The sequence below is a fragment of the Galeopterus variegatus genome, unplaced genomic scaffold, assembly GCF_000696425.1.
Source record: "Galeopterus variegatus unplaced genomic scaffold, G_variegatus-3.0.2 Scaffold621, whole genome shotgun sequence".
Taxonomy (NCBI): Eukaryota; Metazoa; Chordata; class Mammalia; order Dermoptera; family Cynocephalidae; genus Galeopterus; species Galeopterus variegatus.
In genome coordinates this window covers 268,093-294,344 of record NW_007726732.1, presented here as the reverse complement: position 1 = coordinate 294,344, position 26,252 = coordinate 268,093, and the positions used below count along the sequence as shown (strand labels likewise).

Below are 26,252 nucleotides of genomic sequence, written 5' to 3'. Positions count from 1 at the left end.
GGATCAGAATCAAGAAAATGATCCTAAAGAAGCTAGTAAGGCCTGACAAGAAAGTTCTTTCTAAGCCACAGTGAGGAGTTTGGACTTTATAAAGCAATTAAAGAGATAATGTCCACTTTGTATTTATTTTTAAAGTCCTTCTGGCAACAGTGAGGAAGACAAGTTATAAATGAGCAAGCCAGAAGCAGAGAGGAAGCTGTGGCAGAAATGCTGGTGGCCTGGCTCAGCAGGGTGGGAAGGGGGATCTGCCTTAAGACATGGTGAAGGACCGGAGTGGACCAGATGGGGGAAGGCTCAAGGCTGGCACCCACTCACAAATCACTGAATTTGTAATCAATTAAAAATTAAAAACAATATGTTTTTACATTAGTTCCAAGCCACATCGTCTACATTCTGTTCTTGTGCAGTTTATTTAACTTTGATAGAAGTCTTTACACATTTTCTCACCCTGACACTTAATTATATCAAGATTTTTTTCAGTTTTAATCTGTTATTTAACTTATTAGCTATTCTTCCCAGACTTGTATCATGTACTTAATCAACAGACATAATCGGTAGGTCTTCATCTATCATTAATAACAATACTGATGAAGTGGGAGGCTTTAGTTAAGGTCTTTGGGTTTACTCAAGGAACCATACACCTGAGTAACAAAGGCCAATTGGGATAGGAGTCGCTGTGTTATCAGGAGCTAGGTGCTTGTCTGCTGCTCCTCTCTGAAAAGCCATGAGGGAACATGCATATTAGACCAGAGCCCTACATGCAGTTCCCCCCACATCCCCACCCCCAGATCTGGGCGGGCCCAAAGAGCAGGCAGAAGAGCTGGCACAGCATGCACAGGATCATCTCTCAGTCCACGGCCTGTAATAAAATGTGGTCCCGTGAACACCTCCAACTCTGTCCAGTCAGGTTATCAGGCTCTTCCATCCTTGAAGAGGACCTAATGAGAGCAAAGGGCAGAGGGGCAGGAAGCATTTCATATGGGTAGCGGTGGGGAAAAGGGCCACGCACACACAAATTCTCCTGCCCGTTGGCCAAGCCTGCTACCAGTTGGGTGAGGCCCATTCCCTTCTACTTACCACTGTGCCTTACACCCCTGTCTTCCTAGGGCCAGTGAACAGGCAGTAGCTGTTGCCCTCAGAAGCTTCTAAATGGATTAGAACGAGGGCTGAGCCCGTGGCGCACTCAGGAGAGTGCGGCGCTGGGAGTGCAGCGGCGCTCCCGCCGCAGGTTCGGATCCTATATAGGGATGGCTGATGGTGCGCTCACTGGCTGAGCGCAGTGCGGCCGTTCTCAAAAAAAATAAATAAAATAAAAAAATAAATGGATCAGAACGGCACATTAGTGATGTTCTTTACAAGGCCTCACTAGCCACCAAGACAAACTTTCACTTCCTCTTTCATCTTCCATTCGTGTCAACTGCAGCTCCCAGAGATAGTAACACAATAAAGCTAAATGACACAATGAAGGGTGCCTACATTTATACAAAGTGACACCACCACTCCTCACCCCCAGTGTTAAATTCCCAGAGAAAAAATCTGATCCCAAAATATAAATTCTTCACCTGTATAAATTAAAATTTCAGAGGAATCAAAACTTAAAATTCTGTTCTCTCCATTTTTTCCTTCTGTTCCATTTTAACTAGAGAGGTCAAATAGGTAAGGCCTGGGTTCCCTCAACAGCTACAGCTTGGACCATCCATCAGCATGGGCAGAGCAGTACCAGCAGCTCCCACACAGGGTCAGCCCAGCCCGAGGCCTCGCTCTACTTCTCTATAGCATCCATAGAACATGATAGTATTAGACCCTTCCCCACAAAGGTGTGCGTCCCCTTCACCGTTGTCAGCCTCAGACCGTACAAGAGACTTACTGCTGTCTAGGGGGAAAAGGGAAAACAAAGACAGCAGGAGGAAAGACAGAGAAGCTTCTCTGTTTCAGCTTCTTTAGGATGCCATTATCTAGAGTCTTTAACCTGAAAACATAAATCTGAGATTAAACTCCAATTCCCAAGCTTTCTTCTGGACTTGAATACTTATTCCCATCTCCCATCCCTCACACACTGGTGACTTTAACTTACTGTGTCAGTCCATTTCTGTTGCTTATAACAGAATACCTGAAACTGGGTAATTTATAAAGAAACAAAATTTATTAAAATTTGGAGGCCGGGAAGTCCAAGGTCCAGAGAATACATCTGGCGAGGGCGTTCTTAGTGGTGACTCTCCACAGGGTCCTGTGGTGACCAGGGACATGATGGGAACAGCCTGAGTAAGAGCTAGCTAACCTTTTGCCCTCCTTCTAAAGCCATCAGAACCATGCCCATTACTCCATGAATGAATCAATCCATTCATGAGGGCACAATTCTCTCAATCTAATCATCTCTTAAAAACCCCACCTTTCAAATATCATAATCAGATCTCCCACCTTCTTAGCACTGTTACAGTGGGGATCAAGCTTCAATGAGTTTTGGGGGGACATTGAGTCCACAGCACTCACTATCTTTTTGGCCCCTATTCCTGTCTGATTTTGGAGGCATCAGTATCCATGTGGATGATCCATATACCCGTAGTCTTTCTGCTTCCCAGCTTCCTCAGCCACCCAACTTCAGGGTCAAATCACAATCTTGTCATTCCCTGGATCTGCACCACCTTTGGAATCTCTACAACATCCCACCCCCACCCCCCACTTACCACCTCCTGTCCTCCCACCTCAGCACTGCTCTCCTCTTACTCTAGTAATTCTTTGTCTTCATCAAGTCCTTAGAGTCACTGACTCCCCACTTTCTCAACATCAGTCACCTCAGCGTGTCCTCATCTTCCTTCTTACTCTGTTTAGAGTTTTTGTGTCTTGTCAGTATTATCCTTCCCTTGCTAACACCCATTATTCCCTCACGTTTTCTTTCATAGCATTTTACATTCATGGCAAGGTCTCTACCCTATTAAATCCATTATGTACCTCCATCTGATAGCAAACATTACTGGGAAAAAACAAAACTCTGCTGATGGCTCTCGTGTTGACTTCATGACCACAAATCTAATGTGGGTAGTTAGTGCCACCTAACAGTTCTACTGCTCTTCCTTCTCTTCCTCAGACCTCCACCATCCCCTGTTGTGGGTCCCATCATGACCTGGCCTCATTTTCTCCAAGAAATCAGACAAGAACACTCTCATTTTCCCACCCCCAAGCAACGAGCCTGTTCAAATCTGTATCAGTTCTCTCACCTTCTCTCCTGTTACAGTGGAAACAATTCCTGTGTCTCCCAGTCCAGCCGTTTACTGTGCTCTTGGTCCCATTCCCTCCTGCCTTCTCTGGGATGTTGCTGCTGTAATTATCTTTTCTTTTGCCTCCATAAGCAGTTCTCCTTGCTGTTCCATTACTTTCATTAGCCTATGTGCGTTGTATTTTCTATCTTTAAAAAACAGAAATCTCTCCTAATCCCACATCCCCTTCCATTTAATGTCCCATTTCTTGGCACTATTCCCAGCAAAACTCCTTTAAAGAGTTGGCTTTCTCCTCTCAAGCTCTCTCCCCACCCTATTCCTCCAAGCTTGACTCCTCTGGACTGCTTTAGTCAAGATCACCAGTAACTACCGTCTTGACAAATCCAAAGGTCATTTTTCTTATTTTTTTTTCTTTACAGCAGCACTTGAAACAGTTCCTCCCTCCCTCTCAAAACATTCTTCCTTTGTTGTTTCCTTTGTGACCTTCTTCTCTGCATGACCTCTAAATGTTGGGGTATTCTAGACTGAAGCCTTAGCCCATCACTGTTCTCTTTTGACACACTATCCTTTGAGGATTTCAGCCAGTCCTGTGGCTTTAAATACTCTCCATAGGGCTGGCCCGAGGCTCACTTGAGAGAGTGTGGGTGCTGATAACACCAGGGCCGCCGGTTCCCTATGTAGGGATGGCCAGTTGGCTCACTTGGGAGAGCGTGGTGCTGACAACACCAAGTCAAGGGTCAAGATCCCCTTACCGGTCATCTTCAAAAAAAATAAAGAAATACTGTCCATATGCCAGAGACTCCTAAATCTGTGTCTCCAGATTCCTGGTTGAGGACTGATGTTCTTACTTGATATCTCCACACGGATGTCTTTTAAGGATCTCAGACTTCATATGGCCCAAAACTTGATTTCCTCCTCCCCTCCCATACTAGTCCACTCCACTCTGATGCATCTCAATAAATAGTACCACCTTCTACACATTTGCTCATGTCAAAGTCTAGGCATTCCCTTCCTTACTCCCCTTTCTCCACACCTGCACATCTAGTCTGTCAAAGAGTCCTGATACATGCTGAGCATATCCACCTCTCTCATATAAGCCATCATCCTCTCTCACCTGCTGAGGAACTCGCCAGTGGGACCATGATGATGGCACTCACACCCCACCAGCACTGAGCCTCACCTGAAGTAGTCTGGCAGCCGGTCTTGCTGCTTTCATTCTCAACCCTTTTAGTTAGTTCCTCACAGGGCACCCAGTCATCCTTTTGAAAATATAAATCTAATCATGTTACTCCTTGTAATAAAATCTTCTTAGGGCTTCTGGAGATCTTGAGGGAAAATCTACCCATGCATACAAAATTTAGAAACATTTAGTGGTGATATCTAGTCCCCAGACTTGAGTTGAGTCCTTCCTCTTAGTTTCATTTGCTTATTTTAAATCTGGTTTTCATTTTCCCTTATCCCCTTTGGCCCTCCATGTTCTAAGCGGGGCATGGTGTCTGACATGGGTCACAGCCCCTGCTCTTTGAGAGCCAGCCAGAGCAGGCTCCCTGCTTGCTGTCACTGTTGACGAAGTCCCTGTCCACAACTTTAAGAGGGGTCTCTCTCAGTAGTTCCTTCACTGCTGTGTGTAACTAGGACAATCTGTAATATCTAAAAGCTGTTAAGTGTGGGACAACAGTATTTCTTTTTCTTGTCATAGTGTGATTGTGTCTCTTCCTCTAGCTCATACACTCTGCTGCTGTCATGCCCACGTGGAACCTAGCAGCTCTAGTAGTTTTAAGGTCCCAGTCTTCAAACCTGGCTGAGAAACTCTGAAGGCAGTGTTGGGAGGGAACTGTGGTAGCAAAATCATTCCACCCACCAATGCCCTAAAAGCCAATATAAGACCTAGTTGAGGTGAGCCTTACTTAGAATTTTTTTAATTGAAACATAATTGATTATACATATTTGTGGGGTACAGAGTTGAATATCAATACCTATGTACAGTGTGTGATGATCAAATCAAGATAATTAGTATATTCATCATTACAAAACGTAATCATCCTTTGTGTACATTAATCAATTTCTTACTAACCCAAAACAAGCTGTTCTGGTTGAAGAGAGGGCCCAGAGCCCCAATCTCCGAGGCATTCCCTGGGCTCCTGGTGGGCACAGGTGGAAAAGCACTGGGCTGTGGTATTTCCTTGGTCCACCACTTTAATAATCCTGTCTTTTAAAATGAACTCACTGTCATTTATAAAAGGTTTCCTGAATGATCACACATGAAAAGCAAGAGAAGTCACTAAAATGGGCTTTTAATAGTGATTATTTGGACTGTGAGACTGTCAGCATTTTTTCTTTTCCTACTTTTCTTATTTTTTCCAAATCTTTTCTAATGAATATATAGTACCTGTATATTTGAGAATTTTTAAAGTGCCAATAGTGAAGAATCTTAGATCTTACCCTAAAATGCTCTAAAAAAAAAGACAGTATAACTATGTTTTGTTTATTTACATATTTATGTCTTGACTTGTTCTGCGGAGATTGAACAAGTCCATTTACCCAGATATTTACTGAGAGCTACCATATGCCAGGCGTTGTGCAAGGTGCCAGGAATACAAAGATGAAAAGAGACAGCCCGTCCCCACAAGGATCTGTAGAGAGAAATGAGCCAGGTGCAAGCAGAGACAGACAGTAAACTGTCTCCTGCTCACTAGCAAGGGCAAAAAAGCGCGTGCTAGCGACTTAAAGGTACCACTGCAGATTAAAGAGAAAAGGGATGAAAGGATACTGTGGACTGGGCTGTGGTGAAGCACCATGGTCAGGTGGGAATGTGAATGGGTTCAGTTTTTCTGGATTAGTAGTCTGACATATGTAAGCAGCTCTAAAATGTGGAAATACCCCAAGGGAGGAAAAAAGGAATCAAAACAAAGACTTTCACTCCTCCTCCTCTCCCTCCCCCCAGCCACTGAGCCCGTGGGTATAGTTCTTCACAGACACTGTCAGTGTTACAAACTCAGCTGTAAATAAGTAACACCAGATGGTTAACTGATCATCTCTGGTGAGGATCGCAAGTTAATTGGGATGATGTGAAGTACTATAAGGATCCTCCAAGTTTTCAGTACCTTGGGGATGAAGTAAGAGGTGGCTGTACTGAGAGAGGGTCAGGCTGCTCTACCACCCATGGCATTCTGAACCTCTCACCTCTCACATGTGTCCCTCCAGGAGAAGTGTGCCCAGTATTGGCCGTCTGATGGACTGTTGTCTTACGGAGACATAACAGTGGAGCTGAAGAAAGAGGAGGAATGTGAGAGCTACACCGTCCGAGACCTCCTGGTCACCAACACCAGGGTAAGAGGGCTGGTGGGTGGGGCTCCTCCCACAGGGAAAGCAGGGTTGGCCCTGCCTCCCTGATCCCCCTTCCTCCAAAGGAGAACAAGAGCCGACAGATCCGGCAGTTCCACTTCCATGGCTGGCCTGAAGTGGGCATCCCCAGTGACGGAAAGGGCATGATCAGCATCATCGCAGCTGTACAGAAGCAGCAGCAGCAGTCAGGGAACCACCCCATCACCGTGCACTGCAGGTACTGCTTGCCCAGCCCCAGACCTTAGCAGGGAAGGAGCGTGGAGACAGGCCATTGGGGTGGGGGGAGCACTGGTAAGTGTGCATTGGACCGTGAGGAAAGTTGGACAAGCGCAGGATGTTGGTGAGTACTTAGCAATCAAGTTTGATGATCAAGACAGGGCTGGATGATAAGAGAGGATCTTGGAGTTTGAACTTGGCACATTCAGTGCTGGGGAACTAATACTGTCAAGATCTTGGGCAGGCAAACATTCAGGGTGGTTTAGGGGATCCAGGATAGCAGCAGAGGAGACTGACAGTAAAGAGAGCATTAGGCATATGAGCAGTGAGGGCCTGGCTTCCTTAGGAAGCACAGGAAAAGAGAAAAGGGCAATTCTTCTGAAAAACAGTTTGCAGAAAAATGAACAAGAGTAAGAACTTGGGGTAGAAGAGGAATCAAGAGGGTCTCCCAAGTTTGAGCCTGGGTTATTGGTAACAGTCAGTGTGACCAACAGAAGAAAGGTGGTGAGGAGGCTCTTTTGGAAGGAGAAGGTGAATTTTGGAATTTTGTTTGAGGCATGTTGTCTGAGATTACATTTTAGAAAAAATGCACTCCTTTATTTATAGTCAGCAGCTTAGAAGGCCCAACCTGATCTGAGGGCTCTCTGCTCAGGCCAGGCAGGGGCGTGCACCAGACAGAGGCTAGTGTCTCCCAGGGGCTCTGACCTCACCCCAACCATTCCCCTTCCTTCCTTCATCAGATCAGCTGCACAGATTTCAGCAGACTCATCATCCTTCTGCCTTGGCCTGAGGTGCTTCTTTCCCAGACAGCCATAGGGCTTCACTCTCACCTTCCACGGGTCTCTGCTCACATGGCCTCCTGTCAGAGAGCCTCCCTGAACACCCTGCCTCCTGTTCCTCTTTTTGTTTCCCTTACTGCATATCTGATTGTCTACGGGTAGTACTAAACCCCACAGTCCCTGCCACAGAGTAGACACTCAGTGTCTAGTGAGTGAATCAACTGATAACACTGACCAGGGTGGATAAAGTCTGGATTCCTTGGATTTAAGAAGAAAATGAGAGGCATGGAAAAGAATCAGTAGATACACAAAAGGCATAGAGGGGCTGGGTTTGTCAGGGAAAGGAAAGACAGGACTAGAACCTGTTCTAACCTGAGCAAGCAGCAAGCCAGGGCAATCAGTCATGTTTGCAGGTGGATGGCACGGGCTCAGTGCTGCTGGGCATGAGTGAGGGTCATCACCATAGGCGAGTCCCTCAGCAGGCACATGGGCTATGCAGGAGGAGCAGCAGGGCACACCACCCCAGAGCTGTGCTGTCACAGGGCTCCTCCAGGCTGGGTGGGGTCCACAAGGCAGAGGTGAGTATGCGCCTCCTGCTGCCACGCCACCCGCTCCATTGGATGACAGACCTCAGGACCACTACCCTCAGCCTTTGTCTGCTCCTTACCACTGTCACTTACCCTTTGGCACAGAGGGTCGTAGCAGGCATGGTAAATGTGTCTGCTGTGTTACAGCGCCGGGGCAGGAAGGACGGGGACCTTCTGTGCCCTGAGCACCGTCCTGGAGCGTGTGAAAGCGGAGGGGATTTTGGATGTCTTCCAGACCGTCAAGAGCCTGAGGCTGCAGAGGCCACACATGGTCCAGACACTGGTATGCTGCTCCACGTATTGGTTTGTGCCACTACACCATTTGCGGCCCTTCTCTGTCGGGGCTAGCTCAGGGAGGAGGCTCTTGGGAGGGGCCTACCCAGTAGATAGAAGCCTTTCCATGCCTAGCCCCACCATTCCCCAAGGTGCCCCAGACAGACAGGAAGCACCTTGGGAGGCAGGATTGCAGTGGGAGCATAGACTCTGTCTCCAGAGGGATGTGAGAGGTTAGAAGGGGGTGCCTGGGTGCGCCACAGGGCTCGTCAGTGCTTCTCCCTGGGTCCTGGGCAAGAAAAACCCAGGAGTACTTGCCTTTGTTCGGCTTAAGTTCCCTGTTCAGAGGTCTGACTCTTAACAGTCTGAATATCCACAGAGGTTTTCCTGAATCCCCTGGAACTAGAAATGTTTAAGAGGGAAAGGAAAGTGAATTTTAGGTTTGGGAGGAGATGAGGCTTTGAGAGCCAGGGCACATCCCAGTCTGGTGGCCATGGTGAGATGTGGGCCATACTCCAGCTGCTCCATCCCCCAGCCCATCACACTCACATCTGACCTCCGCAGGGACGAGGACTTTCCTCGTCATCTCTGGTCAGCTCTGCTTATACAAGATCCGCCATACTCAGCCCACAAGGGAAATGCTGTCAGAACTCTGGCAGACAGGTCAGGGCTCAGGTGGAAGTCCAAAAATATTCATTTCCTTTCAGTTTTCCTTTTTTTTTTAAAGTTCCATTAGGAACAGCAGGTATGGCATTCTGTTCAGTAACCTTGGCATTTCCCCCCACCTTTCACTCTCCAGGAACAGTATGAATTCTGCTACAAGGTGGTGCAGGAATATATTGACGCATTCTCAGATTATGCCAACTTCAAGTAAGAGGCGACGAGGGCCCACGGACAGGAGACTTGCCTTTAATATTTTGTAATATTCTGTTTTGTTAATATACCCAAAATTGTGTATATATCTTATAACTGTTTTAGAAATTGGTACATAGGCTTCTATTACCTATTAGGTGGAGATTTTATATGTAAATGTGTTAGCCCTGATAGTCCTTTTTCCAATGTTTTATTGGGGAATTAAATAGTGTGATGTTTGGATTGATATCGTGACATACTCAGCCTGGAAATTGGGCAGGATTGTTCTTTGGTTTATACACCTTTTCCTAAAGAAGATAAACACAAAATCCATTCCAGGTAGCTCAGCACCAACTAAGAAAAAAAGCACAAAGTTCTTGGAGCTCTTGAGGAAAGTGGTTGTCCCAGTACCCCCATGCACTGTAAATATCCCTCCCCTCTTCAGCCCCACCCCATTCTCCCACAGCCTACATCCCAGCATAACACTGCGGGGCATAACGGGACCAGAGCGGTATCTCTGGCACCACACTAGGGATTATCAGGTAATAAAAGCTTTGACTCCCTAAGGAAATGTCTCCCTTTGTCTGGGGTGGGGCAGCCATACAGGGCTGGGTTCTCCTAGGCTGCTCCTGGTCCTGCCATTGCTGTTCTCTCGCAGCTGGCCGAGAGATCACCCAGTCCCTCCTTTCCATCCAGCTCAATCCCCCAGCTCTTAGAAAATCACCAGGACCCTCTTCTTATTCCCAGCACATCTTTGGTGCCATACTCCCAGCCAACCTCGTTCCCTGGGGAAGATGGTGAGGGTCCTCACTGAGTTTCCCTAAGCGAGGGGCACAGGGCAGAAAGAAGCTGGCTTGGCTCTGGGGCTGAGGCCGGTCTGACTTCTCCAAATCTTCAAGTCCACACTTACTATGTTAAATAGCTTCCACTTCCTTTCATGCGTTTCATTTCCAGGACTTTTATGTGGAAGTATATCACAGATCCAGAAGCCAGATGGTGGGAGTCTTAGATCCCAACTTGGTTTTGAGCCTGACATGTTAGACAAAAGTGTCAAACTTTTGTGCCTTAAATTAGGTGGTTTTTCACTTATTTCTCATGTAACACTCTACCCTGTCCAGAGGGCCAGTGTCCTTCCATCTTCAGGCCCCAATATTCTTAGGTTATTCTCATCTTCATGTTGAAGATGGGTCGCGGCTATAACCTAGTCATATGCCACACTTAACTGCAGGGGTGCTGGGAAATGTGATCTTTAGTCGGGGGCACATTTGGGAGGGCAGGTCTGTCCACTGCCTCCTATCCTCATGAGCAGCTCATCATGGGAGCAGGAGTCTAAACTGGCTGTTGTGGCAGAGCTCTGATGGCTCTCAGGCCTTTCTTGAAGAGCCAGGGCAGACCCTGGACTCCTTAGAGGCTTCAGGAGTGAGAAATTGTACCCCAGCCTCATCCATGGAGGCACACTCAAGAGGCCATTGCTGCTGTGCTGCTTGGAGGTGCGGGGACTTGAGCAGGACCTGAGGGATGCTGGAGATTTAGATGAGAAGAAGGGAGGAAAGGTCAAGTGGAGCCACATCACAGGGGGCCTTAGAGTCCAGGCAAAGCAGTAAACACATAGTGGCTCCAGTAGGGGTGCCAGTTGTGCACCACATATTCAGGATGTTAATGGAAGGAAGGGACCCAGGAGGCCTGTGGGAGCCAGGGGTGCAACAACGGACCACTTCTGTAAGCTTGCAGGAGGTGAGTGGAAGTCATTAGAGTCACTCAGTCCTTCCTTAGGAACTTAGGAACTAAGGAACTAGGCAGTAAACTCAAAACTGAAGTTTTGAAAGAAGCATGGGCCATGCTCAGACCTCACTTCACCGAGTTGCTCCCTCCTAGGTTGCAGTTTCCTTCATCACCCCCCTCCCAAATATTCAAATCTCTTTAAAAAAAAAAAAGCATTTCCCCCAGTACTAAGTTCTTCCCCCTTCATCACAGACTTCTTGAACATGTCTGTGCTCTGACTCTTTCTTCTTCCTCACTTCATTCCCACATGTTCCTTGGTGCTAACCCCAGGAGTCCATCGTCTTTCTGTCCACTAGCTGATCCCCTCGGTGTTAGTGACTCTCCTGACTTTTATCCTCACCCTTTAGCTGCTCCTCCACGGTCTCCTTAGAGGTTGGGGTTTCCAAGTCTGTGTGGACCCTCAGCTGTGCTCCAACCCCAACACCCCCAGCTCTGGGTCCTGCTTCCTGCCAAGTCATTCCACCAGGGTGCTTCAGAGGCATCTGTCTCACTCCCCACACCAGGGCTTCACCCAGTCCTTTGGGTTCCACCTCAGTCTCTCCAAAGCCCACTGTTCTTTCCTCCAGCCCTCCAGCATTCTGCCCCCCTGCCACTCCTCAGCCCCACAGCTCCACCGGTGGTTCCTATGGCCCTTCTCCGTTTTGTTCCTTATGCTGGGGCATGCCACTGCTGCCATGCCCAGTTTCCACGACTCTAGCTAACTTGTCTTCATCCTTCTCTCCGGGCCACGTGCTCAGGGCTTGTGCCCCTCTGTGCTCTGGCAGCACCTGAGTTTTTGTTTCGCTCTAAAGCTCTGCTTTCCCAGCTGACTGCAAGCAGCTCCCAGCTGGAATGATTTTGTATCCTCAGGACCAAGCATTGGTTGGAACTCAGTGGTGAACAAGCAGCTTTCCATGTTCTGCTGAGAGGGACACAAGGATGAATCCCAGAGTGGATAGCTGTAGAGGAACGTCTGCAACTATCCTGAAAAGCTAAGTATGTTGCCAGAAAGAAAGGGACCAGAGCTTTCACTTGGGAGCTTAGTGTACTGGTTTGAGTTTCTCAGGAAAAACCATAATCAAATTACAGAAAAAATAAAGACACCCCATTCCTCTTTTAAAATTAAACACCAAGGACTTTGAATAAAACATTAGGTAAATCCAAACCAGAACTAAGCTAGTTTATTGAACTCAAAGTTATTTTACTAAATCACAAAGCAGATGTTTTCCTAAAAATCACCCGGTTAACAACGTCTGTATTTCCCCAAACAATGTAACTGAACATACAGTCCGTACATTCATTTTAGGTTCCTGCAAATAAGTCAACTTGGAAATTCACAGGTGTGCCCATCCTGCCTGGCAGCTGAAGTACAGGTACCCAGGACACTGTGGTGCCCATTATGCCTCCCCTCCCTCATCCTTGTCACAGGATTTGACGCACCTGCTCTGCCAATGACTCTGTTCACTGCAATGCCAAGTCTGGCCTTGGCTCTCACATTTGCTGTTGTGCTGAAATGTGGAGATTGGCTATTAACCCTGTAGACAGGCCTCTGACACCTGGAGGCTGATGGCTGGAGGTGGGAAGCTGAGATGCTGACGCAAGCTGAGAGACAAACAGCCCCGGCTAGCTGTGTCCAAATCCACAAATGATCCCAGGGTGGGATCATTGAGCACAGGGTGGAGAGGGGTTAGAACCTTGAAGGACAAAATTATTCTACCCCTTGCTCATAGCCCCAGGGAGGCTGCAGTGCCCCTTCAGCCGGGCCCTCTCTCATGAAGAGAGGCCACTCCTGGCTAGGTACTGTTCCCTAAAACCCACTTCCATCTGGAATGACCCAGCCCTAGTGCCCAGGTGTGTGGATACAAACTATTCCACCCTATCCATTTTACAGGTGAGCAAACAAGCCCTCAAGGAGGGTGGCAAGACCTCTACAGGCTGCTGGGATCCCCACTCTTATGCCCCTACTTTTCCATTGGGGAGAGCCATGAGCTGGGTGGGAGTCTGGGAATCCCCAGGCATTGCCTCTCCGCAGTGCCCTTGAGGCCACAATTTCCCTTTTGGGCCAGGAAGGGCAGTGAGGCCTTTAGAGACCTCAAGGGCAGGAACTTGAGGATGCAGCCTGCGATGTGGGAAGGTGAGACCAGGACGTGAGCCAGCCTGGAGCAGGAGTCCTGTGACTTCAGACCTCTGGGAAGATGGGGTGGAGGCAAAGCATCTGTCTGGTGACCACAGGGCCAGTGGCTGCCTAGTGGGTGCTCATGGAGTGGGAAGTGGGTTGGGTGGCAAGCTGCTCCCCTGCCCCTCTTTAAAGACGTCACTGGAGCCTGTGGGCCTGGAAGCGGGGGTGGACCCGCCTGGTCAATAAATCCTGGGGTTGTCTGGCTAGGGTCTGGCAGCGCCTGAAGGAGCCACCTCATCCACAGCTCTTCCTCGGTGAGTGAGGAGGCTGCCCTCCCTAAGAGCTGGGGCTCCTGGGTCGAGCTCCACCTTGGGTGCATGGCGCCCTGCCCTTCTTCCCTCCACCTCAAACTCCTATACCCCTTCCCCCCTCCCAAACTCCTCCACCCCTGAACCTTATCCAGAAAAGCCCCCTTCCCCTCTTCTTTCCCAGACAGCCTTACTATCTATTGCTGTGCTTGCTGCCCCTGGCATGGGAGAAGCAAGAGGTAGAAGCACTTGCTCCTGCCACCACAGCACACCCGTTCCACATCCCCATCTACCACGGGAGAGATGTGGTGGGCCACAGAGAAAAGGGGCAGAGGGCCTGCCACTCTAGTTCCCTAGCACCGGCTGCCCTAAATACCCCCACATTGCTGTCTGTCTCATGGAGAACTCCCCTGACCATCCATTCGTCCACCCATCCACTGGCCTGAAGTCTCTTCCCCTCTTGAACCTTCTTCCACTTCTGGAACTCCCTGAAGGAAGGAGGGATGGGAGAGTCCTCAGAGCTTGGCAAGGTGGGATAGCCTTTGTGCCCCAGGGCTCTGGGAGAAGGCTAGTCCCCTGGAGCATCCTCCCCTGGGCTGGGCCAGGACCTCTTAGGGTCTGGACCCCTGCAGACCTGGGATGAAGAGGAGTGGCAGAAAGGGAAAGGCATTAGGATACAGGAAAGCTGTCCCTGAGGTGCCAGTTGTCTAAGGTGACCCTGGAGGAGGAGGAAGGGCGTATATTTGGTAGCGTCAGACTCTTTAAGTGCTGTCTACTCCACACAGCAACCCTGCCATGGCCAGCTCCAGACTGGGCCTTCTGCTACTGCTGCTGCTGATGATGGCCGTCCACCCTGGACATTCAGAGGCTTAGCACTGATCCCATGACTGGTACCCTGGAGGAAAGCGAGCCTCTAGCTCAGCCCAGGACCCTTAGAGTGCCCTTAAGCCCCCAGGTGGGCGATGGGTTTCCCCAGCCAAAGGGGGAGGAAGAAGGTCCTGGCTGGGGCTCCTCCACCTACCCTGAGCCAGGGTTGGGGGTAGGGAGGACAGGCTGCAGCCTCAGTTCCCTTCTGAGGAAGGGTCCTGGACACTGCAGCAGGTAGCCCAGCCCATACTGCCCATGGCCTCCCAAGCGATGCCCTGGCTGCCCCGGAGGACAGTGTGCCCTGGGAGGGCCAGACTGTGGCCTGATGTTTCCTCCACAGGAAGCAGCACCTGGTGAGTGGGGTGAGAGGCTCCCAGCATTCAAAACCAGCCACTGGTCACCAGTGGCCATCATGGCTTGGGATTGGGGAGGGCAGGGAATGAGACACCACTGCGATGCCCCCTGCCACAACACCCCCAGATGTTTCTCTGTGCTCCTGCTTCACACAAAGCGGGTGCCATCTGCCATCCTTCCTGTTTCCCGGGAGCATTCTACACAACTTATAAAATTGTGTTAGATTGAAGCAAAAGATTGGAAGTCACTAGTGGAGTAAGAGATAATTGTACTAAAAACTTCCATAAATTAAAAAAATAATATTAACAAGACAGTGGCTGCCATGGGGTCCCCCAGGCTTTTTGTTTCATCAAGCTGACATGTTCCAAGGTGGGCAGGCCCTTGGCTGGGGGGAAGAGGTGAGGGGTGCAACCTGAGACAAATAGGCAGTAGGGTCTGGAGGACCAGGTGGCAGCTGACATGTGCACCAGGAATGAAGGACTCAGTGACTCCCCAAGACTATGGTTTATTACTGTTTTGCAAATTGAACTTAAAGTGCACTAGGGGAGCACGATAGCTAAAGGAGAATGTAATAAGTTCCTATGAGGCAAAGCCTTGTCACCTAGTGTCAATGGGTGTGAACTCAGATTTTTACGTATCAGGTTTGGAAAATACACATTTTATACATACAGTATAACCGGCTGGAGATATGCTACGTATCTCCGGCATCCTGGCTGCTGGGTCCTCGGGTGCCTGTGGGTGGAGGGGCGCGTTTGGCTTGAGAAGAAGCTTGGGGAACCCCACAGCCGCCACTGTCTTGTTTTTTATTTATGGAGGTTAATACAATTATCTCCTTCTACTCCACCAGTAACTTCCGATCTTTTGTTTTAATCTAACATAAGTATTTAGACAACATAGGCCGCAGAGTGATCGGCTCCGGGAGGCCAGGTGGGGACAGGGAGGGAGGGTGCCAGGAAGGCGGCAGTTCGGCGGTCACATGACTAGAGTGTCACGTGAGGTGGCCGCCCCTCTCCCTCAGCCGACTGCAGCTCGAGCCCACCGCCCTCCAATTAAATGTGAGGTCTCCGAAGCTGTCTCAAGTTCTCTTTTATCTCCTCCCTCTCCCACCCCCGCTGAGACCCTTCCCCGCTTGGGGGCTGGAGGGACGCGGGCCGGCCTGGCTGGCGAGAGGGAGTGGCAGAAAGGGAAAGGCATTAGGATACAGGAAAGCTGTCCCTGAGGTGCCAGTTGTCTAAGGTGACCCTGGAGGAGGAGGAAGGGCGTATATTTGGTAGCGTCAGACTCTTTAAGTGCTGTCTACTCCACACAGCAACCCTGCCATGGCCAGCTCCAGACTGGGCCTTCTGCTACTGCTGCTGCTGATGATGGCCGTCCACCCTGGACATTCAGAGGCTTAGCACTGATCCCATGACTGGTACCCTGGAGGAAAGCGAGCCTCTAGCTCAGCCCAGGACCCTTAGAGTGCCCTTAAGCCCCCAGGTGGGCGATGGGTTTCCCCAGCCAAAGGGGGAGGAAGAAGGTCCTGGCTGGGGCAGCAGGCGGCCACTTCCGGCTCCCGGCGGCGTCTGGGCGGTGCGGGCCGCGGTGAGCGGAGTGGGTCATGCTGCGCGCGCTGAGCTGTCTGGGAGCGCGGCCCCCGTGCAGGCCCCCGGCCCTGCTGCTGCTGCTGCCCGCGCGCGGCCGCAAGAGCCGCCATGACCCGCCGGCCAAGTCCAAGGTCGGGCGCTTGGCGACCCCGCCCGCAGTGGACCCTGCGGAGTTCTTTGTGTTGATAGAGCGTTACCGGCAGTACCGCCAGACCGTGCGCGCCCTCAGGTGCGTGTAACGGAGGGGAGGTGGCCATCGGCGCCCTCAGGGGAGCGTGGGTGCGGGCGGGCGGAGAGGGCACAGACCTGAAGCGTGTCGCCGCCCAGGATGGAGTTCGTGTCCGAGGTGCGGAACAAGGTGCACGAGGCCCGATCCGGGGTCCTGGTGGAGCGCAAGGCCCTGGAGGACGCCGCCGAGCACCGGGAACTGATGGCCTGGAACCAGGCGGAGAACCGGCGGCTGCACGAGCTGCGGTGCGTGGGGCGAGAGGCGGGGTGAGGCGGGGCGGCCGGCCTGGGAGAGAGCCCGGCCCCGCTCAGCCCCGGCCTCTTGCCGCCCGCAGGATAGCCAGGTTGCGGCAGGAGGCGCAGGAGCGGGAGCAGCGGCAGGCCGAAGAGCAGGCCCGCCAGGCCCAAGAGGCGCAGGCCTGGGTGCAGCTCAAGGAGCAAGAAGTGCTGCAGCTGCAGGTGGGCAGCGGCTCCAGAGGGCGGGGCTCGAGGCCGCGGGCTCGGCTGGGGTGACAGTGGGCATTCTGGGCGTGCAGAGACTGAGAGAGACTTGGCAGAGGAGGATTTGGGAGAGAAGGGGAATGTAAGCAGGGTCCCTGGGAGGTGGTAAGCCGGTGTCTGGTGGAGGGATCCCGCGTGCCACAGGAATTTGTGTTTTGCCTTACAGGCAATAAAAGCCATTGAAGGGTTAAATTTTCTAGACTAGGGCTGTCAGGGGTGGGTCTTAAAAGCAGGGAGACCAGTTAGGAGTAGTGCAGTGATGAGATGAGGCTTGAATTAAAGAAATAGATTGCGAAGGACTAGTTTGAGAGAGAGAAAAAGGAGACCCGTTAACACTGAGGAGCTGATTCCTTGTGTCACAGCTGGTGCTTGGTGTTCTGGCTAAGGTGTCCTGCGGATGATTGTCTAAGAAAGAGGAATGTGGCAGCCTTGCCTGATGTTATTCCACAGGAAGGCCCTTGGGGCGCTCACAGAGGACCTGGGGTCCAGGCATCCTTCCCCCGGTGTGGGGGGTGGGGGGGTGGGGGGCTAGAGGCCAGGAGGCTACTGCACAGGCAACCATGTGCCAGAGTCTCCCATTCAGCTGGCCTTTTCTCTCTCCCAATAGGAGGAGGCAAAAAACTTTATCACCCGAGAGAACCTGGAGGCGAGGGTGGAAGAAGCATTGGATTCTCCAAAAAGCTACAACTGGGCCATCACCAGAGAGGGGCTGGTGGTTAGACCACAGGGCAGTGGCTCCTAGGGGCCCAGTAAGGACAGTGCCTGCCCAGGGACCATGTGTGTATGGGGGTAAGCCGGAATAAGCTTGAACCGGAATAAAGCAGTTGGTGTTCCTTATGAGGAAGACTCAGCCTTTTCCAGTGCAGCCTTTAAGTTCTGGCCTGTGCCCTCACCGCTTGGTCAGGAATTCCCAAACATGGTACTCTGTTCTGCTCCCATGTACAGCCTCAGCAGAGCACTTACCCTAGAGTGGGTTCATCTCACAGAGGATCAGACTGGGCAGCCAGGTCATCTGAAGATCATCAAGTCAAGTGGTTGGCAAATTACAGTCCGTGTGCCAAATGTGGCCTGCTGCCTGTTTTTTGTAAATAAAGTTTTATTGGCACTCAGCCACTCCCATTCACTGACTACACTGCAGTGGCAGAGATGAGTATTTGCAACAGAAATCATATGACTTGCAAAATCTAAAATACTAGTTTTATGATTTTTTAAAGAAAAAGTTTTCTGATCCCTGATCTGGGGCTGTAGGCTGGAGCAGTATCACCTGGTACCTGAACTACAGACTATTCATTGGCCAAGAGTCTTCTTCTGCTCCATCTGCGCTTTGCTGGCAGGGTCTGGTGTGTTCAAGATACAGAAAGTAAAGAGGAGGGCTGGTGGGTTCACTCACATGGTTAGATAGAGCATGATGCTGATGACACCAGGGTCAAGGGTTCAGATACCCCTACTGGCCAGCTGCCAAAAAAAAGCAAGAAGACCCCATTTCTTCCGGCGGCTCTTTCCATCCATGGTCTCAGTGACCCACATCTGCCCTGGCACCACAGCATCCTTGGCCCACCCACCAGATTGGTGCTGGCAGGGGAGGAGGCCTGGTTGACGGAAAGCATTATGAGCTCAGTGTGGCTTGGCAAGTGCTTGGACCAAACCCTGTGGATACTGGGAATATTTATGATTGAAGTTCACAAGGTTAAACAAGTGAGCATATAGATCCACAGCCCCTCTTCATGTTGCAGGTCCTCAGGCAACATCTGAGATGAGGTTGAAGAGGTGTTTCCCTGAGCCAGAGCTGCCCCTTTGCTGCCATTCACATGAACTCAAGAAAAAAACAGAATCTCAGCTTCAACCCAAGCAAAAGACAGAATCCCAAATTCTTTCCACAACTCCTACCTTGTAGGGAGGGCTGGGGACCCCCAAGAAATGAAAACCTTTTAGGAAATACGGGCAACTCATGTTCCAGGTGGAAGTAGAAATGGTGTCTTGCTCCCAGCCCCCACCAGGGCACTGCATCTCTGAGAGCCGGGGCCTCCCTCCTCCAGCTGTAACAGCTCTTCTCCCTGACACTGATTCTGGTCAGAGCACACTGGAGTCCCTGCTCTCAGGTGCTCAGCGCAGCTTGTGGGGTGAGAGCTTATGGGCATACATTGTGGACCATGGTTTGGCAACGTTCACATCCTCGGGCTTCGTTATGGGGAAGAATGGACCGTGTGGTCCCCTGCAGTGGAAGCCCTTGGTGAGCTTGTGTTAGGAAACCCAGTTTTATGTAATATTCTCCTTCCTGAACCTCCTTGTCTCCATCTTCCAGTTTTATTCTTTCCAAGTCTTCTTCACCAGGATCCAGACACAAGCTGTCTCTTCAGATAGAGGACGCAGTGTGATGCCTTCTTGAAGCTTTCTCTTTGGACTATTTCCTTTCACTTTTGTCCTTTATTGTCCTGTAAGTCCTTCATATTCACTATCTGCGGATACCAGTGTGTCATGTGGAGCCACCAGTGGAGTATGCTTCAGGGTTTTTATTCTTTACCCACAGCCATCTTGCTAGTGTAGGCACAAGTAGCATACTGGTACCTTCAGGGTTAACTTAGCCCAATCCTATCTGTACCCACTTCTAATGGATCATGGAATGCTGCTAGTGCATAGGTAGGTTATCAGATCCCACCCAGTCCAGGTTGCAGAGTTAGGTGGTGTCCCACTGTAGAAAGCCTTATCTCTGGCGGGACCCTGCGTAGTTCACCTGATGAGCATGGCCTTGCTCGAAAACACCAGGGTCTCTTCAGACTCTTGCCTCAAGTTCCAGATAGGCTTTGTGTCAGCTACAGACTTTTGCACTCTGCAGGGTAAGGGCCAGAGTTGCCAGAATCCTACTTCCACAGCCAGGACCATCTATAGAAACTTCTCTTGCTCAAAGCCCCACTTGTGGGTGTAGGTCTGGGGGCTACTCAGTAGATGCATTTGGAACAAAGCACCCAAATGCAAGTGTTTTTACCAAGATTTGAGGAGGCCCACCATGCTTAGTGCACAGTGAGGTAGACAGGGTGGATCAGGGCACAAGTGTAACTTGTGTTTCAGTCAGGAGAGGGGAGGTAAAGACCCCCAGGAACTCTGCTAGGTGGACAAGTTTTTCTCCCAAGAGTTATCTCCCCTATCAAGCACAGATGTTTTACCAAGACAGTGGGGATTCTTGTCCCTTCCAGTCCTCCAGGGTAAGCACCATGATGTCCTGGGGATGGGTGGGTGGTCAAGGTCTTAAGGATTAGGTTCTGCAAAACTAGAGTTGTTTGTTCGTCTCTTGGGCTGGGTGGTGAAGGTATACTGCTGTCAGGTGAAGGCAGACTGGTTGTAATGGTCCAAGTAGGTAAGAAAAGAGAAGAATGTATTTGCCAGATTAATAGGTGCTATGTGCCTCATTAATCTGCTCTGTCGAGGAGACCACACTAGGCCTGATTAAGCCTAGCCATTCCAAGTTTTTCTAGTATACTCCAAATTTTCTGCATGGAACACAGATATCCAATATGTCCTGAAATCTTTGGGAAAGTCCCCCCTGAACTTATCCTGTGATTATTTTCTTGACTCATAAAAACGGAGTTGAAACAGATATCTAGGAAATGAGTTGACTGCTGAAATAAAGGCAATTCTGGCAGGAAGACTAGCTTGGAACTGTTTTTCCTTCCCAAATAGGAAGTGAAAAGCAATATCACAACCCCAAAAACCTGAGACAGGCAGTCCTAGTGATGACACTGGTCATGTCCCCTGTTGAGTGCTTTAATGACTATTTCTTCAGCACAGGTAAGTGCCTAAAGTGAACATCCATATCAAGGAACAGAACACTGGTTAACCTCATGGTTCAGGTTACAGGACCTCAAGGTTAAGAACCTGTGAGAAAGAATCCCACTGTAGAGCCACATAAGGGCCCAGGAAAGTGACATAAAGAAGACTTGATCTGCATAATCTCCATTCTTATCAGTACTCCACGGTGGCCTGTGGGTCACAGATATCCAATAATCCTCCCCAAATGTTTGGGCATTTCCTCTGCTGAGGGTAAAAACACAAGAAGGCATTGGAGGTTTCTGGGAAGTTGTGTTATATTTCACACTTTTTTTTTTCTTTTGTTAATGTTGGCTACTGAGAAAGAGAAATAGTCTGGGAGTAGGATTTTGTGTCTGGGAAATCCGAAACAGATGTAAATGTCAACCATGGCTACTGTACAGCCTTCTGTCACTGCCAGAGCCAGAGCCTGCAGCTGCTTGAACTGCAGCACCTGTGCAAGAGCCCTGGAGCCTGTTCTCACCCACCACTGTGGTCGCTGCAGCTGTCAGAGGTGCCACAGAAACAGGGGAAAGTGGATTCACCCTTCCTCCGGCCCGAAGAAATCTTTCAGTGCTGGCTCCTAGATTATTGTCATAACCTAAGGGAAGCCAGCTAGCAAGGAAGTCTGGGAAATGGGGGTTGCAGGTTTCCAGCCTCCTATGGAGCTGAGAGCTACGGATAAGTACCAGTATAGCATCGATTTTTCAGAAGCACTGTTTCTCACAACTTAACAGTATTTAGAGAGGGATACGCAGATTGTTTCGTAGGGACTTTTTAAACAAGAAGAAATTTGAGACTAATATACAAGGGTACCTCAAAAAGGTCATGGAAAAATAGAATTAAAAGCATCGATTTTTCAGAAGCACTGTTTCTCACAACTTAACAGTATTTAGAGAGGGATACGCAGAATTGTTTCGTAGGGACTTTTTAAACAAGAAGAAATTTGAGACTAATATACAAGGGTACCTCAAAAAGGTCATGGAAAAATAGAATTAAAAGAATTTGAATCTTTCCATGAACTTTGTGAAGACCTCTCATATTTTGACAATTAGGGATTTATACTTTCTGAAATTCTGTAAAAATTATAAATAGCTACAACGATAGCATATCACTAGTTTGTTTTTTACCTGAAAAACATTCTGATCCTCTTAAATGTAACTTTTACTAAAAACAAATATAGTTTAATTTCAACTTTTAATAATAGACAAATTGTATTTGTGAAGAAGTTTTCATATAAAATATCTCCAAATTAACATTTGGCAAAAGTCAGCATTAAAATATATATTTTTGAAAACAGCAGTTTACAAGTAGTTGTTCTACATCCCTCTTGTCATCATCATCAGGATTGTCACTTCCTTGTGTGAGACACATGGTTTTTTTCCCTCTGAATATTTTATTGCTGCTTGAGACATTCAGCACTTAAAATTTTTTTTGAATAACAAATATCCAGTGTTTCATTTACTTCCTGAACTGGTGAAATTTAAGTTTGTGTTTGTTTTGGATGATCTTTGTAAATATATTAACTGCTGTTAAGGGGAAACACTGATTTGGAGGTGACTTGAGCTGACTGAGTCACACCTCTGGGCCTTCTGGGCTGTTTTGTGAGTTTATAGTAGGAATAAAATAAGACCATTAAAAAAAAAAATCCTCCCAGGGAGATGTGAGAATGTTTGCATGTTTGCCCCATCACTGCTTCTGCCCAGAGATCTGTATAAATGGATCAAAAAACAGAGAAAGCACCGTGAGAAGCTGCATAGCTTTGTACTTGCAAGCCTGGTACAATCTGCTCGGGTTTGAATCCAAGCTCCCCTTATTACTCCTTGAGTGTCTTTGGGAACATTTCTTAGTCTCTCTTTGTGCCTCAGTTTCCTCAATAAAATAGGAATAATACTGATATCTACCTATAAAATTATTGTGTCGATTAAATGAGAAATTTGTGTAAAGCTAAGCTCAGTGCCTAAGAGATAGTGCTCTATACATGTTAGATTTTTTTTTTTTAATGAAACTAGAGAATGGCTTCAAATTCATACCATGAACTAATAACTAAGAACAGAATTACTGCCAAATACCGTCAAATTGAAAGTGAATTAATTGCTGGAGAGGCCCAGCTCTTCCCTGCAGCTCCCTTTATCTCCAACAGAGGGCGGTCTCATAAAGATAGTGACAGGGCCTCAAAAAACGTTCCGTATAGGATTGGTAAATTTGACCACGTTATTTAAAACACAAGTGCAATAAGAAAGGAAGGACATCAAAAACCTAGCTAGTTGTTATACTCTCAGCCTCTCTCTGAAACCACACTGTCTCTTAAATCTGTTGCTCTCTGTGCATCACAGTGTCTGTCTCTCTTATTTTAAAGTAAGTCACACACATCGTGATATTTCATCTTTAAATACTTAAGCATATACCTTTTCAGAACAAAGTCATTTTTCAACATAACCATAATGGCATTATCTGCTCAAGAAACTAAGCCTTCATTTCCCCCTTCCCCCAGCCCATGGCAACCACCATTCTACTTTCTCTCTATGAATTTTACTACTCTAGGTACCTCATGTAAGTGGAATCACAATCTTTTTTGACTGGGTTATTTCACTTAGCATAATGTCCTCAAGGTTCACCCATGTTTTAGTGTATGACAGGATTTCCTTTTTAAGGCTGAGCAATATTCCATTATATGTACACACCACATTAATTTTTCTTTTCTGCTACTGACGGGCACTTGGGTTGTTTCCACTTTTTGGCTGTCGTGAATGATGCTGCTATGAACATGAGTGTAGAAATACCTCTTCGAAACCCAGCTTCCAATTATTTTGGACGCATACACAGAAGTGGAACTGCTGGATCATATGGTAATTTTATTTTTAATGGGTTTTTTTGTTTTTTTGGTTTTTTTAAAGATGACCGGTAAGGGGATCTTTACCCTTGACTTGGTGTTGTCAGCACCACGCTCAGCCAGTGAGCGAACCGGCCATCCCTATATGGGATCCAAACCCATGGCCTTGGTGTTATCAGCACCGCACTCTCCCAATTGAGCCACAGGCTGGCCCTATTTTTAATGTTTTAAGGAACGGCTCTGCTGTTTTTCTTTGGCAGCTGCACCATTTTACATTCTTAGCAACAGGGCTTAAAGGTTCCAATTTCTTCATATCCTTGTCAGCACTTGTTATTTTCTGGTTTTTTTGATAGTAAGTATCCTGATGAATGTGAGGTAATATCTCATTGTGTTTTGATTTGAATGTTTAAATTTTGATGAAGCCCAGATTATCAATTTTTTTTTCTTTTATGGGTCATGCTTACAGTGTCATATCTAAGAACTCTTTACCTAACCACAAATAATAAAGACTTTTTCCTATTATTTCTTCTAAAAGTTTGATAGTCTTATAGTTTACATTTAGATTTATAATCCATCTCAGTTAATTTTTGTACAAGGTGTGAGTTTAGGTCAAAGTTCATTGTTTCATACATGACATTCAATAGTTCTCAAACCATCTGTTGAAAAGACTAGCTTTTCTCCCTTGAACTGTCTTTGAACCTTGGTCAAAAATTGATTGGCCATGTCTGCTTCTTGGTTGTGACAAGGCTCTATGGTTATGTAAGATGTTATCAATGGGGGGCTTTGGGGATAGCTGAGTCAAAGGAGCAGGGTAAATCTCTGCACTATTTTTGCTACTTCTGGTGAGTCTTTAAATATTTCAAAATAAAAGTATTTTAAGAATCCATTGGCCATATTTGTGTGTGAATCTATTTTAGATTCTCTATTCTGTTCCATTATTTATGTCTTTATTATAACTTTATGGCAATTCTTAAAATTGGGTAGTATGATTCCTCCACCTTCATTCTTCCTTCACAAAATTGTTTTGTGTATTCCAGTTCCTTTGCCTTTCAGTGTAAATTTTATTTTATTTTATTTTATTTTATTTTTATAAAGATGACTGGTAAGGGGATCTTAACCCTTGTCTTGGTGGTGTCAGCACCACGCTCTCCCTAGTGAGCCACGGGCCGGCCCTTCCATATAAATTTTAGAATCAACTTATTTGGGGTTTTTTTTTTTTTTTTTTTTTTTTATAGATGACCGGTAAGGGGATCTTAACCCTTGACTTGGTGTTGTCAGCACCACACTCACCCAATGAGCTAACCAGCCATCCCTATATGGGATCCAAACCCGGGGCCTTGGTGTTATCAGCACTGCACTCTCCCGAGTGAGCCACAGGCCGGCCCTAGAATCAACTTATTTGTATCTACAAAAATTCCAGCTAGGATTTTTTTTTTTCCTTTTTTTGTCTTTTTTCGTGACCGGCAACGGATCGCAACCCTCAGTGTCGCGCCCGTACCGGACTGGGACCGGCAACGGGATCGCAACCCTCGGTGTCGCGCCCGCATCTCGCTCAGCCAGTGAGCGGCCGGTCTGTATGTGGGATCTGAACCCTCAGCGGGAGCACCGCCACACTCCCAAGCGGCGCACTGTAGCAGTGCGCCACCGGGCCGGCCCCAGCTAGGATTTTGATTAAAAATGTGAGAGCTGGCTGGTCACTCACTTGGGAGAACATGGTGCTGGTGACACCAAGGTCAAGGGTTCAGATCCCCACACCATCCAGCTGCCAAAAACATTTTTAAAAAGAAGTGTGATGCTGTTTTATCAATTAGATATTGGTTTTTGACCCCCAGTATAGTCTGTAGTGAACATGTTCCATGTGCTTTTTTTTTTTTTTAAAGATGACCGGTAAGGGGATCTTAACCCTCGACTTGGTGTTGTCACCACCACGCTCAGCCAGTGAGCGAACCGGCCATCCCTATATGGGATCCGAACCCGTGGCCTTGGTGTTATCAGCACCGCACTCTACCGAGTGAGCCACAGGCCGGCCCATTCCATGTGCTTTTGAAAAGAATGTGGATTTTGTTTTTGAGTGAAGTCTTGTAGGTGATTAAACCCAGCTGATTTGAGGGCGGTGTTCAGTTCTTCTCTATCCTTGCTGACTTTGAATTACTGAGAGTGAACTGTGGAAGCCTTCCACTATGGTAGTGGATTTGTCAATTTCTCCTTTCAGTTCTGTCAGTTTCTCATAAACATGTAGGATTGTTATGTCTTCTTGATTAATTGATGCATTTATCATTATGTAGTGTATTTCTTTTCCTCACCAAGAATTTTTATTTCTCTTTTTCAACAGCTTTATTTTTCACGATACCGCTTATCATTACCTGAAATTGTATTTTCAAACTTTTACTTGTTTGTTGTCTGTCTCTTCACACTAGAAAATAAACTTCATGAAGGCAGGGATTTTTCTTATTCACTGCTGTAACCCTTGCACCATGCGCATAGTAAGTGGTTAGCTCCTAGCACAGGGATCTCAACATTTTTTATTATTGAAATAATAGTAATGTCATAAATTTAATCACCTTTAGAAGTTGTATTTTCATCTTTTATGTATGCAAAATTGATTAATATTTATTTACGTAAATCCC

General features: G+C 47.9%; 3 protein-coding genes across 5 annotated transcripts in view; all 3 read left to right on the top strand.

The window, feature by feature from the left end:
* Positions 1–9,833, top strand: part of PTPRA (protein tyrosine phosphatase, receptor type, A) — a 110,592-nt gene extending 100,759 nt beyond the window's left edge. For all 3 annotated transcript variants that reach the window (XM_008570645.1, XM_008570644.1, XM_008570643.1), the window contains 4 exons: positions 6,420–6,545; positions 6,626–6,777; positions 8,290–8,425; positions 9,215–9,833. In XM_008570645.1, the coding sequence (XP_008568867.1) occupies positions 6,420–6,545; positions 6,626–6,777; positions 8,290–8,425; positions 9,215–9,289 (489 nt within the window). In that variant the 3' untranslated portion in view covers positions 9,290–9,833. The remainder of the gene's footprint in view (positions 1–6,419; positions 6,546–6,625; positions 6,778–8,289; positions 8,426–9,214) is intronic.
* A 4,417-nt stretch (positions 9,834–14,250) lies between these two features.
* GNRH2 (gonadotropin-releasing hormone 2) lies at positions 14,251–16,087 on the top strand. The gene is given in 3 exon segments (XM_008570656.1): positions 14,251–14,410; positions 14,554–14,675; positions 15,986–16,087. Coding segments are annotated over 3 exon segments (384 nt in total).
* A 168-nt stretch (positions 16,088–16,255) lies between these two features.
* MRPS26 (mitochondrial ribosomal protein S26) lies at positions 16,256–18,100 on the top strand. Its single transcript, XM_008570641.1, has 4 exons — positions 16,256–16,491; positions 16,590–16,736; positions 16,826–16,949; positions 17,599–18,100. The coding sequence occupies exons 1-4, from the start codon at positions 16,277–16,279 to the stop codon at positions 17,731–17,733; spliced, it is 621 nt and encodes a 206-aa protein (XP_008568863.1). The 5' UTR covers positions 16,256–16,276; the 3' UTR covers positions 17,734–18,100.
* The last annotated feature ends 8,152 nt before the right edge of the window (positions 18,101–26,252 follow it).

Bases quoted from the DNA above. Each gene is read 5' to 3' on its own strand.
- MRPS26 (XM_008570641.1), top strand. From the start codon at position 16,277: ATGCTGCGCGCGCTGAGCTGTCTGGGAGCGCGGCCCCCGTGCAGGCCC. The intron at 16,492-16,589 runs GTGCGTGTAACG...GTCGCCGCCCAG, and splicing joins CAGACCGTGCGCGCCCTCAG to GATGGAGTTCGTGTCCGAGG. The intron at 16,950-17,598 runs GTGGGCAGCGGC...CTCTCCCAATAG, and splicing joins AAGAAGTGCTGCAGCTGCAG to GAGGAGGCAAAAAACTTTAT.